The sequence below is a fragment of the Nannospalax galili genome, unplaced genomic scaffold (genome assembly GCF_000622305.1).
Source record: "Nannospalax galili isolate Female #2095 unplaced genomic scaffold, S.galili_v1.0 scaffold265, whole genome shotgun sequence".
Taxonomy (NCBI): domain Eukaryota; kingdom Metazoa; phylum Chordata; class Mammalia; order Rodentia; family Spalacidae; genus Nannospalax; species Nannospalax galili.
The window spans coordinates 733116-748358 of NW_008353747.1; the positions used below are offsets into that span (position 1 = coordinate 733116).

At 48.9% G+C, this 15243-nt stretch overlaps 1 protein-coding gene across 1 annotated transcript in view; it reads left to right on the plus strand.

Moving 5' to 3' along the window:
• The first annotated feature begins 634 nt into the window (after positions 1-634).
• The window catches only part of Tmprss13 (transmembrane serine protease 13), a 29959-nt gene continuing 15350 nt past the window's right edge, over positions 635-15243 (plus strand). The window contains exons 1-3 of the mRNA XM_008850957.1: positions 635-655; positions 13137-13536; positions 14553-14657. Of these exons, the coding sequence (XP_008849179.1) occupies positions 635-655; positions 13137-13536; positions 14553-14657 (526 nt within the window). The remainder of the gene's footprint in view (positions 656-13136; positions 13537-14552; positions 14658-15243) is intronic.

Below are 15243 nucleotides of genomic sequence, written 5' to 3' on the forward strand. Positions count from 1 at the left end.
TGCACTTACCTACATGCAGGCAATACACACATACACACAAAAATAATAAATTTAAAAAAAAAGTTTTCAAAAAATAAAATTCAGGAGAAAAAAAAAGGTCAACCCCATGTGCCCAGATTTGGGATTTGGACCCAGGCCCCTTAGAAATAAACACAAAGTCCTGTCCTGAGTGATACTCTCTCTGTCCTTTGTCTTGAATGTCCCCTGTGAGGACAGAGCTGTCCCTTAGAGGGCTCAAGTGCATATATTTCAAGAGCTCAGGCCAGTGGAGTCCAGTTATCTTCACAGGGCCTCTGGGGTCCTGGGATCTGTTTCAGAGGCACCCCCTGGAAGAGGCAATGAAAGAGGCCCCCCATCGAGGCTCCACAAAGGCTCCTATTGTGGCAGTTTCAGGAGCCTAGGTATTCGCTGAGTAACTGGGGTGGCCAGGGATGAGGCTGAGGGACAGGTCTGGCAAGTTCTGAGTTGTTTATACTTGAGATTACCTCACACATCTCCAGCTTCCCCGCCCCATCTGTTGGGGGCTGGCCCTCAGCCCTCAGCCTCTTTTTCCCCACACGCTGGGGGACCCAGGGGTCAACATGGATTGTCCCCTCGACATCAGCTGAACCTGGAAGACACATCCTGGGAGACCATGGACAGGGACAGCAGCCGGGTGAGTGCACCAAAGCTCCCAGGCCTTTCCCAACTCTGTCAGGACTGGGTATAGGCAGGGCGCTGCCCTGGCCTGTCCTAGGTTTGAGGGAAATAGAACGTGTTTCTTCTGGCTGGAATCTAGCTGGGATCCAGATCTCCCAGCCCCTCTAGAAACAGCCTCTGAGAGAAGAAGCTGGTAGGATATGAGGTCTGGTCTACTAAGCACGACGGGGCTGTGTGACTGAGGCCTGAAGAGGGCTGAGGCCCATGGGCGCCCTGGCCAGGACACATATGCTGCTTGGCGGTCAGGTATGCTGGTTGAGATCCGATTTAATCTACCATAATTTTTGCTGGTTTGAAAATCAAGACCATTTTAACTCATCTTCAAAGGATACCCCTAGCTGGACTCCTAAAACTTCCCAGAAAGATGTGATTTTGTGTACATTTAAAATTTTCAGGGGGTGGGACTTTTGGTCCCCATTTGGGGATTTAATAACCCTTTTGTTTGGGAAGTGCTTCTTCATATCTAACCACAGTGCCCTCTGCTGCATCTTGGACTCCTTTCCTCTTCTGCTTTTGGGATGGTAAACAGCAGCTAGGTTGGCCTGTATGGAATGTATGTATGTACACATGAGGTATCCCCAGTGTGCCTCTTTCTGTCTTTTCTTAACTTCTTAGGTTTTGTTTTTTGCTCCTCTTCACATTCTTTGTGTTGTATTACTATGGTAGAATCTGAGACTTTGGGAAAGATGGACAAGCCCTGGTTTGAGGATAATCAGCCTATCCTGCATTCCAGCCTATAGGTGACTTATGGTCCATCCTGAGCCCCAGTATGTTTCTGCAGGGAGCTGTGTCACTTCTCACACCACTCTTCCAGTCCCCTCCCGACTCCTCATTTTCAGGTTGCCTCCCTGAGCTCTCTGCTCTGGTCCCTTTGGTTCATGTCCTCATGGTGAGCAGCATGAGGACAAGAGCCCAGCATGGTGGCACACACCTTTAATCCCAGAACTCAAGAGGCAGAAGCAGGAGGATCTCTGTGAGATCGAAGCCAGCCTGGTCTATGTAGTGAGTTCCAGGCCAGCTAGGGTTACAGGGAGATCCTGTCTCAACCCCCACTCCCAGAAAAAGAAAGAAAGAAAAGGGGTTCACAGGACAGAATGGTGCTTTTTGTCAGTAGCATAGGCCACTATAGTCATAGCCATGGACTGTTCTTCTTAGAAGCTATTGGTTCCCAGACCCAAAGAGAAGGACTGAGGTATACAAAAGATGACAACCTCAAGTTAGAGATGAACAGAGACTTGCTCCTCCCCAGGGTAGTGTTGCAGAGGTGATGTCCATCTATGGAGTTCATCTTCTAAGAGTTAGGGACCAGCACAGAAGGTGATTGGAGCACACAGCAGGAGACCAGACCTTTTTTCCCTCTGGTGGAAAAAGGTGGAAAAACAGGGGCTCCCTGTTAATGTATGAATTAAGTGTCAACGATCTGGTAGATCCATGATTATTATAGAAGAGAGACTGAACTTCTCTTGAAATGAAAGAACTGAGTCACTTCACTATTTAAAGGGTCTTAAATCTGCTCCCGTTTCAGGTGAAACCCTTGGTTAGAGAGCCAGGGCAGAGCAGAAAGGAGAGAGTCAGCCCCTGATCTTGTCTGCTGCAGATTTCTTAAACAGAAGTGGGCTTGAGAAATTGATGATAAAAAGCTGAGCCTTCTCCTCAAGGTCTTGGTGGCAGAGAGATGCATTGTGGGCTTTGTCCTTCACAGCAAGAAAGAGTGAGGAAGTGATGGCCAGTGGGCTGGAGCTGATGGCGCTCCCAGAGGACTCGTTGGATCTTCAGAAGTCTCTTAGAAAAGGGGTAGAGAAGGCTCTCAGCTGCTCTCTCTCTCGCTCTTTTTGTAAAATTTTATTATTTTTATTTTATGTGTATGTGTGTATTGCCTGCATGTAGGTAAGGGCACCGTGTCATGCAGTGCCCTTGAAGATCAGAAGAGGCTGTTGGATCCCCTGGGCCGGGAGTTACGGACAGTTGTTAGCTACCATGTGGGTGCTGGGATTCAAACCCGGGTCTTCTGCAAGAACAACCAGTGTTCTTAACTGCTGAGCTACCTCTCCAGCCCCTCTCTTTATATTTTTTAATTTAAAATTTTTATTGAGAATTTCATACATGCATGTAATGTGTTTTGATCAAATCCACGCCCACTCCCTCCACTCCAACTCCTCCTATATCTCCCCATCAATTTTTTGTGACAACTTCGTATATGCTTTCTTTTGGGGGGCACTTTTTGCTCCTCTAACATTCCCCTCTGTGGAGGTAACCCTAATAGGGGTTAGATAAAAGCTCCCAGATACTTTTGACATTTTCAGCCACTCTACACACCCGTTATCCCACCTGTGTGGGAGGGAGGATGGGAAGTTCTGGGCCAGCCTGGGCTGCATAACAAGACTCCAACTCAGAAATAACCCAAGGAAGAGCTGCTCACTGTGCTGGCCAGAACTGACCAAGCCCAGATCACTTAAGTTTCCTGTACCTTAGTGTCTTCAGCTGTAGAATGGAATATCTACCACAAGAAGTCTCAGAAGTCTTTCAAATAGTAAGGCAGCCTCTGGGCATCTAACATATGCATAGACAGGTGCAGATAAAATCACACCATACGGATTTATCATCATCATCATCATCATCATCATCACTATCTATAGTCGAAATGGGAACACATATTTTCTCCTCTCTATGCCTCAGTTTCCCTATCTAACAAAGAAGAGGGTTGGACATTCAGCCTGAGATACCTTTCTGTTTCCGCTGCAGTTGTTAGAATGATACGGAATGGGATATATGCACTGTTCTTAGCAAATGCAACCATCGTGTGCTTTTGCCAAGTGGGTCACATTTTTCAATGAATAGGAAAATACAGTGCCTACTACAGAGGACTGAAATTGGCCTACTGATCAAGCAACTGTCCTTTGGAGAACAGATTTTCTTATGCTGGGAATTCCTCCAGTGGAGCTGGCCGTACATCATCAGTCTGAGACACCCATGCTATGGGTGTGAGAGACCCTGGGTGAGCCAGGCTATGCATGTTCCCCAAGAGGCTGGCCAGCTTCCCAACATGGCAGACCAGTAGACTCAGGGCCTCTTGTCATCCCACAGCCCCAAAGTGAGACATCTCCAAGAGCCTGCCTTTGTCCTGTAAGACCACACCCCCCACCTGGGACATCTGCTTCATGCTGTTGATGGCACTAAGCAGTGTGTACCTGGCACACCCCACTGAGCCTTGCTTGTCCTCTGTGACTTAGTGTGAGCGTGTGGGAGTGTGCAGGGTTCTAAGATCAGTGCTAGCCAGGAAGACTGGCTGATGTAACAGTGGCCACTTAGCTTAAGTATCTTGTTTTGGTAACACAATTTCCTCTTGGTCTAGCAACACTGGGGGTGGACTATGCCTGGCCAGGTGGACAGGTGGGAAAACACAGAGCGCCAGCTTGTCCTCTAAGCAGAGGCCTTTAATAGCACTTAGTGGAGACTCGATGTTCAACTAGGGATAGCCCAGCATATCCACTGGGCCCCAGCTTTGCTCTGTGTCACCACCCTAGCATTTGCAGACAGGACAGGCTTAGACACAGAAAACTGAGGCAGGAAATACTATTTACTTGGTGATAGTGAACACTCAATTTTTTTTTCTTTTAATCTTTATGTGTGTATGTGCAATGTGCGTGGGGAGAATCAGAGGACCTTGAGAGTTAGTCCTTGCTTTCCACCTCGTTTGGAACAGGCGGTCTTGTATATTTTGCTGCTGTGTATACTAGGCAAGCTGGCCTATGAGCATCCAGGCATTCTGTCTCTGCCTCCCATTTCCCCATAGGAGCACTGGGATTGCAGTTGTGTGCTACAGATGTTCTGGGAATTTGAACTCAGATTTTCACACCTGGGTAGCAAGTGTTTCTACCCACTGAGCCATCTCCCCAGCCTCATATACCATGGTCTTTAAAGTCTTTGGTAATGAATGATGAATGAATGAATGAAGAAATCATCAAGTGAACGTATGGTATCATTTAAGGACTCTGCCTCCTGGCCTCTTTCGTGTGTCAAGAGGCATTCTAAATTAAAGGAACTGGAAACTCACTGGGAGGTTTTTTAAAGTTCCTGCAGCAGCTATCTCTTTGATCAAATGAAATCACAGGTAGAGGCCACAGCATTTTTTAAAAAATGCAGATTTCTGTTGGCGATGGGGAAAAGGCTCAAGCCCCACCCCAAGCTCCATGTCATCTCCATGGGATTCTTAATTCCCTGTGGAAACCCTTGGAAAACAGCTCTCAGGCCCTTCATTTTAGGCATGAAGGAGCTGAGAACGTGCAAAGCACATGACTGTCCCAAGCTCAGTTGCAGAAGCAGCCCCTTGCTTCCCCTAGGGTCTGTTGCACAGGTTGACTGGGGGTTCCTGAGCTCTGCATGTGTACCTGAGAAGCTGGGTCTGTGTGTGAGGAGGAGGCAGTGGAGAATAACCTGTCGGAAGGGGCTTGTATCTGTGGGGTTCTCTAAAGGAAGAGACTAAGGGACAGCCATGTCCCCAGAGGTACAGTGAAGCTTGGGTTTGTTAGGGAGGAGGGGAAAGAAGCTGAATCTACTCTGGTCCAAGCCAGTCTGCTCCACATGGGGATAGGTTGTATGCTCCCCCATGCCAGCCTTCACTTCCCAGTCTCCCATAGGCAAGAAACTATTTTAGGTCCTGTCAAAGGGAACTTCTGCGCTAAGCATGATGTTGCACCCCTGTTATTCTAGCACTTGGTAAGCAGAGGTGGGAGGATTGTACATTCCAGGCTAGCCTTGGCTACATAGCAAAACTCCCTTTAAAGCAAAACTCTCTTTAAAAACACATTGTAAAACAAAACAACAGAGGGGCTCTTGAGATGGATCAGTGGTTAAGAGCACTGGCTGCCCTTGTAGAGGACCAGAGTTCAATTCCCAGCACTCACATGGCAGCTAACGACTATCGTAACTCCAGTTCCAAGGGACCTGATGCCCTCTTCTGACCTCCATGGGCATTGTACAACACGGATACACTTATACATGTAGGCAATACACTCACACACATAAAATAAAAAACAAAACAACAACAAAAACAAAACAACAGAAGCTTTCTGTGGGGACTGGGGAACTTCCTCTTGCCTAGTCCCAGAAATCTGGGCTCTAAACATGGTTCAGCCTGTGCCTACCCCTTTGATAGTCCTCAAAATTCAAGGTCACTTGGAAAGCTTAAGTCTGGAGTGGTAGGAGAAAGGTGGTGGAGAGTACAGTCTTAGGTAAAGCCTAAGGATGTGGTCAGAGGACCAGGCTTATTGCCTTACCACTGCCCCCAAGCTGGTCCTGTGACCTTGGGCACATCCCAGAGCCATTCTGGACCTTGACTGCCTCATCATAAAACCAAGGGCTTGAATTAGTGGGGTTTCAATCTTATCATGCCTCAAGGGTGGTGGCTTTCTGAGGGGATGGGCCTGGGAGGGAGCTTCCACTGGACCTAAAGAACCCCACAGGCCTTCCTCAGATGGAGATGATGGACATTTTCTGAGTCCAGCAGAAAAGCTTTTACAGGGCCCTTCTTGTGGTCTGCCTGCCTGAGACTGGAGAGCTGAGGACTCAGCCTATAACAACAGTCGCCTAACTCTAGCATTGAGATGAAGCCACTCAGGAGTTGGCTATGATGTCACTTAGCACAGCCAGGGGTCTCCCACATGCTAGTGCTGGCTGACCCCACAGGAGACCCAGGGGAGGCCACAACAGAACACACTCAGGGGCTGTTAACTAATTCCCATCCTCCACCAAATAAAAGGAATTACAAAATGGCTTGCTCTCCTAGGAGTGCAGAATCCACCCCGGGAGTTGAGGTAGAGTGAGCACTAGACTGGGAATGGGGGGGCCCGGGGTCTCTAGTGCCTGTTCTGTCATACAGAACTTTGAATGAGACACTAACATTTTGGGACTCTCAGCCAGGGAAATGCTTGCAAAAAGCCCAAGAGCCAAGGACTTTCTCTCTCTCCCTCTCTCCCTGACTCGGTCTCTGTCTCTCTCTCTGTGTCTCTGTCTCTGTCTCTGTCTTTCTGGTGTGGATATGAGTTTGCAGGTATACATACATATGGAGGTAAAAGCAGGATCTGGTGTCTATCTGTCTCTACCTTATTGCTTTGAGACAGGGTCTCTCACTGAACTGGAAGCTTGTTGTTTCAGGTAATGTGGCTGGCCAGTGAGTTTTAAGAGCCAGTTGTCTCTATCAACCAACACTAGGATTATAGGCACAGGTAGCCTTGTTGGGCTCTCTGCTTGCCTTCCTAGCCTGCCTCCCTGCCTCTCCCTGTTTTCCATGTCCCCTGCCCTGCTGGTCTTCCACACTGCCTTCCAGAGCAGAACCTCTAGTGGGTCCAACAGGTTGTGAAAAAGACTCCAGAACCGCCCAGGAACACCAGGTGCAACAGAGATGACTGGTGTGCCAGACAGTTTTATTGCTTGGGAAGGGTGTACATGTACAGTGTTCCCTCAAAGGATAATCTCAGAATCCACTGTGGGGGTTAGGGGGTAGAGGCAGGGCCAGGAAAGAGTGAGAGGTGGAAATAGCCAGAGTCATGAGGTGCAGGGGCACTAACCCTGCCTCTTGCAGGCTGAGCAGCCTCAAGTCTTCAGGAGGCTGTGGAAACAATGAGGGGCAGCCACAACTTGGTCACTGAGTTCTTTTTCTGGGGCTTCTGCTGACTGGCCAAGGTCAGAATTGGGAGGCTCGGATTCTAGGCCTGGCTTTGCCTTTGTACACGGGGTCCTTGGACAAGAATCTTCTCCTTTCCCAGGGCTCCATCTGCTGTCAGGGTGCAGCCAAACCTCCAGGTGGGAGGGCGGCATCTCAGTAGTTACTTTCCAAGGATGGAGGAGGAGGAAATGAGTTAGTGCTGTAGCAGGTTAGACATCAGGAAGCACTTCCAGCAGGGTGGGGTGACAGGTCATGAAATGTGTAGAGAGATGGCTGTGGGCTCTTGATGAGGATGCTTCCTAGTGTCTTGGGAAGTCTGGGTCAAGGTTCAGAGTCAGAGGGTAGTGTTGCTGTCCTCTGGGCTTGTGGCTGCCCTTCCATTCTGATGTTCTAGAGGGACTCACTTCTCCATGGGGCATTTGCCATTCAGCTGTTGGGGGTTCCGGGTATCTTTTCTTGCCCAGGCCTGAGGGGTCTACACTCCCCTGCTGCCTCCCCCAGCTTTGGTAATAGAGTACTGGCTATATGAAGGCAGGGACTCAGGGCCACCTGCCAGTTTTCCAGCATTGCTGTTGTAACCCTTCTGACCTCCCACCTTGCTGGCCCACCTCCAGTTTCTGCTCTGTTATAACTACATCCCCTGCTCCAACTTGACTCCCATCCCTCCCATCACCTTGCCTTTGACCTTCTCAGTCCTCTCTCTTCCAGCTTCAGTCTTTTTGCTCTGGTATGATGAGGTGCCAGGGTCACAGGGTCAAGTTCAGATGGAGACAACCATAGTCCTTGACTAGGACTCAGAATATTGAGAGCTACTTCACTTTCAGAAGCTGAGGTAGTCTCCCTGACCCCCATCTCCCCTGGCTAAAGTGGGGATGGTTGGGCTGGGAATGTGGCTCAATTGGTAGAGTGCTTGCCTAGTATGCACAAAGTCTTAGGTTTGATCTTCAGCATTGCATAAACCAGGTGTAGTAGTGTACACTTGCAGGTGAATCAGAAGTTCAAAGTCATCTTTGGCTACATAGGGAGTTTAAGGCCAGCCTGGGCTACATGAGACCCTGCCTCAACAAACTGACAGACAGACAAAACAAGTAAGGAAGGAAGGAAGGAAGGAAGGAAGGAAGGAAGGAAGGAAGGAAAAACGAAAGGAAAAAGGAGAGAAATAAAGCAAGCAGGGATAGTCATTCCTGCCAAGTTTGCTCAGCAGGCCCTTGTGAAAACCAAAGGAAAACTATGTGTGAGACTTTACAAATGGCAAACCCTGAAGAGATGAAGGAAACGTTTTGGGACATTTGTGACTGTGATGTCACTGGTCACATTCCCTTTCTTAACAGTCCCCAAGCCCTGTCCCTTTCTTAACCTGGGAATTCAATCATTTTCTTTGTTGGATTTTTGTTTTGTTTCTGTTTTTCTGAAACAGGGTCTTCCTGTAGCCCCAGTTGGTCTGGAACTAATTACATAGACCAAGCTGGCCACAATCTCACAGAAATCTACCTGCGTCTGCCCCCCTGAGTATTGGGATTTAAGGCATGTACCACCATGCCTGGCTACATTGTTTGTTTTTGTAAAAAATGATTAACTGAGAGAGAGAGAGGGGAGAGAGAGAGAGAGAGAGAGAGAGAGAGAGAGAGAGAGAGAGAAAGAGAAAGAGAAAGAGAGAAAAGACAACTTGCAGGAGTTTGTTCTTTCCTTCCACCATGTGGGTTCCAGAGATTGAACTCAGGTTGTCAGGCTGGTGGCAAGTACCTAAGCTGCTGAGCCATCTCGCTGGTCCTTAGTCATGATTGTAACCTCTCTGGACCTCATTCCCAGTATCTGTAAAGTAGAGCTAGTCACTTTGCCAAGTACAAAGGGCTGATAGTTGACATGGGGCCAACTAAGATGCCTCATGAGCTGTTATCTTCATCATGGCTTGACATTGATTTAGAGACTCATTCATGTGTTATCTAGGGAAGGAGGCAAGATTAGCCCTGCTTACACATGTGCAAACAGGCTCTGGCTGGCTCTCAGTGACTTGCCCAAAAAATCCCATTGAGGAACAGGTACAGTTCTGTTCAAACGGATATATCTATTTCAGGCCAAACAGTCTCAAACAACAGACCCACTGTCACAGTCAGTATGGCACCAGCCTGCACCATGTGCAAACATTTTGCATGCATCATCTATGACTACAGTGGTAAGAATCGGGGTGAGCAGCTAGACCTTGCAGCTAAGGAAGCTAAGGTAGAAAGACATGAAGTCACTTGCCCATGTCACGCAGCTGGATTCCAACAGTTGCTTTAACCCTGACTGCTGCTGTTGTAGGTCACAAGGTTCCAAACAGGCTTGGCAGGTCATGATGCCCAACCACGATTCACATCAGAAAGTACCCCAAGATCAAGATCCCTTTGAGAACCCACCCTCACCCCTGGTCTTCACTCCAGCTTCCGGTATAATTTCTGCCTTCCAAGACCCCAAATCCCAAGGCTTTGACCATGTTCCCAATGCATGATAAGTACCCTGTGCCTGCATTCTGAGATGCTGAGAAAGGCTTTCTGTGCCAAAAGCCCCTCTTGCTTCAAGAGGAATGCAAGGATGCCTGGGATGGAATTCTTGACCCTGTGGAAAAGTGTCATGTACATGTGAGGGATTAAGATTTAATTAATTAATTTTATCAATTAAACCATTGGAATGTCCCCGATACATGGGAAGATTCAGAGAGTGAGTTCACAAGGGTGGGCATCAGTGGAAGTGCTTTAGTGCCAAGTCCCTGCCAGGAGCCCAGGCTTAGGCTACCCCTGCTGGCCACTCAGGACCTTACATCAGTAGAGCCTGTCCCTCCAATGGAAGAGCCTTACTTTGACTCTTCTGCAGCACTCTCTCTACTCCATTCCCACCTCAGTCATACCCTGTGGCTGTTGAACCTCAGCTCTCTTGGTGCTGCATATGGAAAGACAAGGGGGGAAGGAGCAGTTATTTCCTAGGTAATTTTTGTGTGCTAGGCCCTGGCAAGGGCTCCTAAGCAAAGCCAGTCTTATATTCTGGATGAAGAAAAAAGCTTAAGTGACTCATGACTGATTCAAGTCATGTTGCTGTAAAAGGACAGATCCAGGATTGGAACCTAGGGCTGCCTGACTCCAAAGCCATGCTGGTATCATGCATTCTCAGCCAAGGGTACTGCTCAGGGGTAGAGCACTCGCTTAGCATGCTCAAAGCCAAGTTTGAGCTAGGAATGTAGCTCAATGATGGAACAATTTCCTGGCATGCACAATGTCCTGAATTCAATTCCTAGCATCCTTAGAAACAAAGATACAGTCTCTAGTTTCACCTCTCCTTGCCCCCAGCCTCCTGGGAGGGGCCAGAGGTGAGCCTGCCTGTTTTGGAAATCTATCCTCTAGACAGTACCAGTGAGAGGGTAGCCTCAGCGCCAGGCCAACAGAAGCAGCAGAAGCTCCTGAATGAAGGGCCCTGAACACACTCAGATGAGTCCCCATTTGGAGCCATCCCTCTCTATTGATAGACACCAGCAGCTACCTGGGGGAGTCTTTCTGGTCCCTGCTTTGAGTGTGGTCAGGAATTTAAGAGTCTTCCTTACATCCATCCTGCAGACCCCCCAAAATGAAGATGTGACCAAACCAATTGCCCCTGACTCCCCAAAGAGGGAATTTAAAACAGTGTAACCTCTATGTCTTACTTGGTAGAGATGGTAGTGATGGCTTGCATCAGATGCATTCAGGAGGGCTTTGAGTCTCTTTGTCTAGGACTGGTGTTGAGTGTATTCAAGTAAGGGGTAGAGAGAGGTCTAAGAAGGCCAGAACCTTCTGTCTCCATTGCTCAGAAGGACTGCAGCTTGGCCCAGGGTCCCCAGGCCCAGACAGGCTTCCTCCATGGGCCCCACCATTCCTGCTCTCTCAGGACAGCTGTCCTCTTGAGCACCAACACGTCCTCAGCAAACATTCTAATGAAGGACCCATGTAGCCCTTGGACCAGATCAATTGCCACTCTGGGGACCTCAGAAGGAGCTAAGGTGGCATAGTTGGCAAGAGAGATCTCTGTAGAGGGCAAGAGAAAGGAAGGAAGGTGCATAGTCTAATACACAGCAAACTGGGAGTGCTCCCTGGATTCCCATGGCCCCTGCTTGCCACCTGCCACTGGGACCTTCTCCCAGAGTTGGTGCCCAGAGGTCCAAGCTCTCTAGAAAGGAGCAGCAATGCCTTTTCCTTGGGGCATCTCAGAGCCTGACTTAACAGGCTTGAATCCTGACTGCTCCTTTCTAGCTCTGAGGAGCTGATCAAGTTGCTTAATCTCTCTACTGTTTCCCCCTGTGCAAAAAAGGTATGATAGCAATGCTTCCTATATCATCGCATTGGTAAGAGGATTAAATGAGTAAATACAACATATTTAATGCATGTTGGGTCCCTGTTATATATAAATTAACATAGTAAATATAAATTAGTCAATCACTCCACCTACAACTTGTTCCTAAGTGGGGAATCACACCTTAGCCTAGGCACTTTGGTTTCCCTGGTGGATTGCAGAGCACACGTGCACATGTGTTATATGTGTATATACATGTATATGTGTATACATGCAGGCATGTGTGCAAGAATTCTAGTGTGATTGAGAATGGGTGTTGTGAGGCAGGTCAGTACTTTCCTTAAACAGTTCTCATTACACATTTGGAAAATAGCTCAGAGTGACAGCAATATTTTGTGATCTGTGGGGTTGGGGAGATAGCTCAGCCAGCAAAGTGCCTGCTGCACAAGGATGAGGACCCGAGTTCAGATCCCCAACACCCATGTCAAAAAAAAAAAAAAAAAAAAAAAGGCACAGCACTCAGGAGGCAGAGGCAGGCAGATCTCTGTGAGTTCGAGCCCAGGCTGGTCTACATAGTGAGGTTCAGGCCAGGTAATACTATATAGTAATACCCTGTCTCAACAAATGAAAAAAATAAACAAATTTTTTTAAATGTTAGGTTTAAGCTGGGCATGGTGGCGCATGTCTTTAATCCTAACACTTGGGAGGCAAAGGCAGGTGGATCTCTGTGAGTTCCAGGCCAGCTAGGGCTAAAGGGAGACCCAGTCTCAAAAGACAAAAAAAAAAGTTAGGTTCGATGGCACATGCCTATAATGATAATGCTGGAGACAGAGGTAGGAGGATCCCTAGGGTTTGCTGGCCAGTCAGCCTGGCCAAATCGGTGAGCTCCAGGTTTAGGGAGAGGCCCTGTCTCAAAAATAACGTGGAGAGTGACAGAGGAAGCCCCCCCCAGATGTTTACCCCAGGCATCCACATATATGGATACACATGTATACATGCATCTGCATGCACATGTGCACAGATATGAGCACGTATACATACTTGAAAATAATAAAAATCTAATATTCATCACACATGCAAGAAACAAGGGATGGAGATGTAGGGGCTGGAAATGAAGAGAACAGAGAGCTGGTTCCTTTACCTGCAAAGGGGACATGTTCTTAATTCTGAGTCAGCATGCAGCCCAGCAGACCCTTTAGACCCTCCTTTGATGATGTAGCCTAAGCAAATGCCTCCCGCAGTTAGCTCTCTCCTTTCCCTCCAGTCTCTGCAGGTCCTGGGAAGGGAACACTGAAGGGAAGTGTCAGGGAGCAGGCTCTGTGAACTTTCCTTCCGTTCTTGGCCATGTTTTATTCTTGGGCCTTCCTTGTCTGTCCCAAGCCACTTGCTCCAGAGAGCTTACCTCCCACTCAGTTAGCATCCATAGTTATGATAGGCTAGCTGGGAGCTGGCTCAGGAACGCTCTTCACTTTGTTTGCAGAATGCTTCCCCAGCAAGAACACCTCCTGCTCAGGCATCTCCACCAAGGACATCTCCAGCCCAGGCATCCCCAGCAAGGACATCTCCAGCCCAGGCATCCCCAGCAAGGACATCTCCAGCCCAGGCATCCCCAGCAAGGACATCTCCAGCCCGGGCATCCCCAGCAAGGACATCTCCAGCCCAGGCATCCCTAGCAAGGACATCTCCAGCCCGGGCTGCCCCAGCTCGGGCATCACCTTCCAGGTCATCGTCGGGCGGGTCATCATCTGCCAGGTCAGCCTCTACGACATCTTCCCCAACGAGAGTGTATCTTGTTAGAGCAACACCTGTGGGGGCTGTCTCAGTCCGGGCATCTCCTGCCAGGTCAGCACCAGCCACCAGGGCCACCAGGGAGTGCCCAGGTAAGGAGGCCATTGCAAGGAGGGCAGGCAACCTGGGCAGTGTCCTTGGGTAGTGGGGAGATGTCAGTGAGCACTCTGCTCCTCGTGCTCCTGGGATAATGACCTGGGAGATCAACTGGGGTGGAGCATGAGGGACCTGGAGAGGTGAGGACAGAAAGAAACCATGACATGACAACCCAAGACAGTGGAAAATTAGGCAAAGGGGAGGGGCACAGAAGCCAGGAGCAAGGGACAAGTGTGTAATGGAGGCTGCCCCGCCCAGGGCAGAGTGCTGCTTTCAAGCTAGGGCTCTTTCTTGGCTAGAGACTAGTGCTGTCTCCTTCAGCTGTCCAGCACATCTGCTGGGGTCATGCAGTCAAGCCTGGGGCCTGCAGTGGAGCAAGGCCATGACCAGTATGCTTATCTGTGGATGGAGGATGTCTGGGAGGGACTCTGACCACTCCGTGCATCCAAGGTGCGGGATGTGAGGTTCAGCAGTTTCACTGCCAGGAAGTAAGAGAGACAAGTGGGTCTCAGGGCCTGGCTCTGCCCCAGACTTCAGCCTGCCTCCCTCTACTCATAGATTCAGGCCTTGTTGGTATCTGACTGTGGCGCACTGGGGGTTTGGGGCCCATCCTAGTCTTACGTCTCCATGATGGGTGAGACACTTTCGTGAGATGGGCTCTAGAATCAGACACTGCTGCATTTGAATATCTGCCCTGCTACTCACTAGCCAAGCAACTTTGGGCAATTTATTTTATTTCTGTGAGCCTCAGTTTCCCCATCTACTGAATGGACCTAATAAGACTCAACTCACAGGATGCAATGAGGATGAGATAGGAGGACACTTGTCAGGGTCTGTCAGGCCCAGAGGAGGGATTCCCTGAGAGGGTGGCTACCAGGCAGGGCTGGGGTTGTGTTCTGGGATGCATGGGTCCTTGCAGGCCTCTCAGAGGCTAGCCCGGCTTCCTTCTCCCTCCTCCACCACACCACACTCCTCCCCAGCAGCCTCCCTTCCCCTGCTGTCCTGCTTGTAGGTCTCAGTCCACCCAAGTTCTCCTGGCGGGAGACCCAGAAACAGCTGCCACTCATCGGGTGTGTCATCCTCCTCATCGGCCTCGTTGTCTCACTCATCCTTCTCTGTGAGTTGAATGGAGGGAACAGGGGGTTCAGGTCATCGAGAATGGAATGGGACCAGGTGCGGGGTCATGCCACAGGGACAGGAGGCCCCATGTCCACACAGGGACCTTGGGTCTTGGGGTATCAGGTTAAGAGCTACTGATTTCTGAGAAACTCACTGGGTCAAATTCAGTATCTTAATATGGGATGAAGTTCATCTATTAATCCATTCAATTTGCCATGTACCTCTTTTATTTATTTTTAATTTATTTTGTTTTTTATTTTATGTGTATGAGTGTTTTGTCTGCATGTATGTAAGGGCACCTGTGCATGCAATGCCCAAGGAAACCAAAAGAGGGAGTGTCATATTCCCTGACACTAGAGTTACGGATGATTGTTAGGTGCCATATAGGTGCTGGGAACTGAACCCTGGTCCTCAAGAAGAACAGCCAATGCTGTTAGCCACTGAGCCATCTCTCCAGTCCTTTTAAATTTATGTGTATTATTTTATGTGTATGAGTGTTTGCCTACATGTATATAAGTGCGCTATGTGCATGCAATGCCTGTGGAGGGCAGAAGAAGGGGTTAGCTCCCCTGAAACAGGAGTTA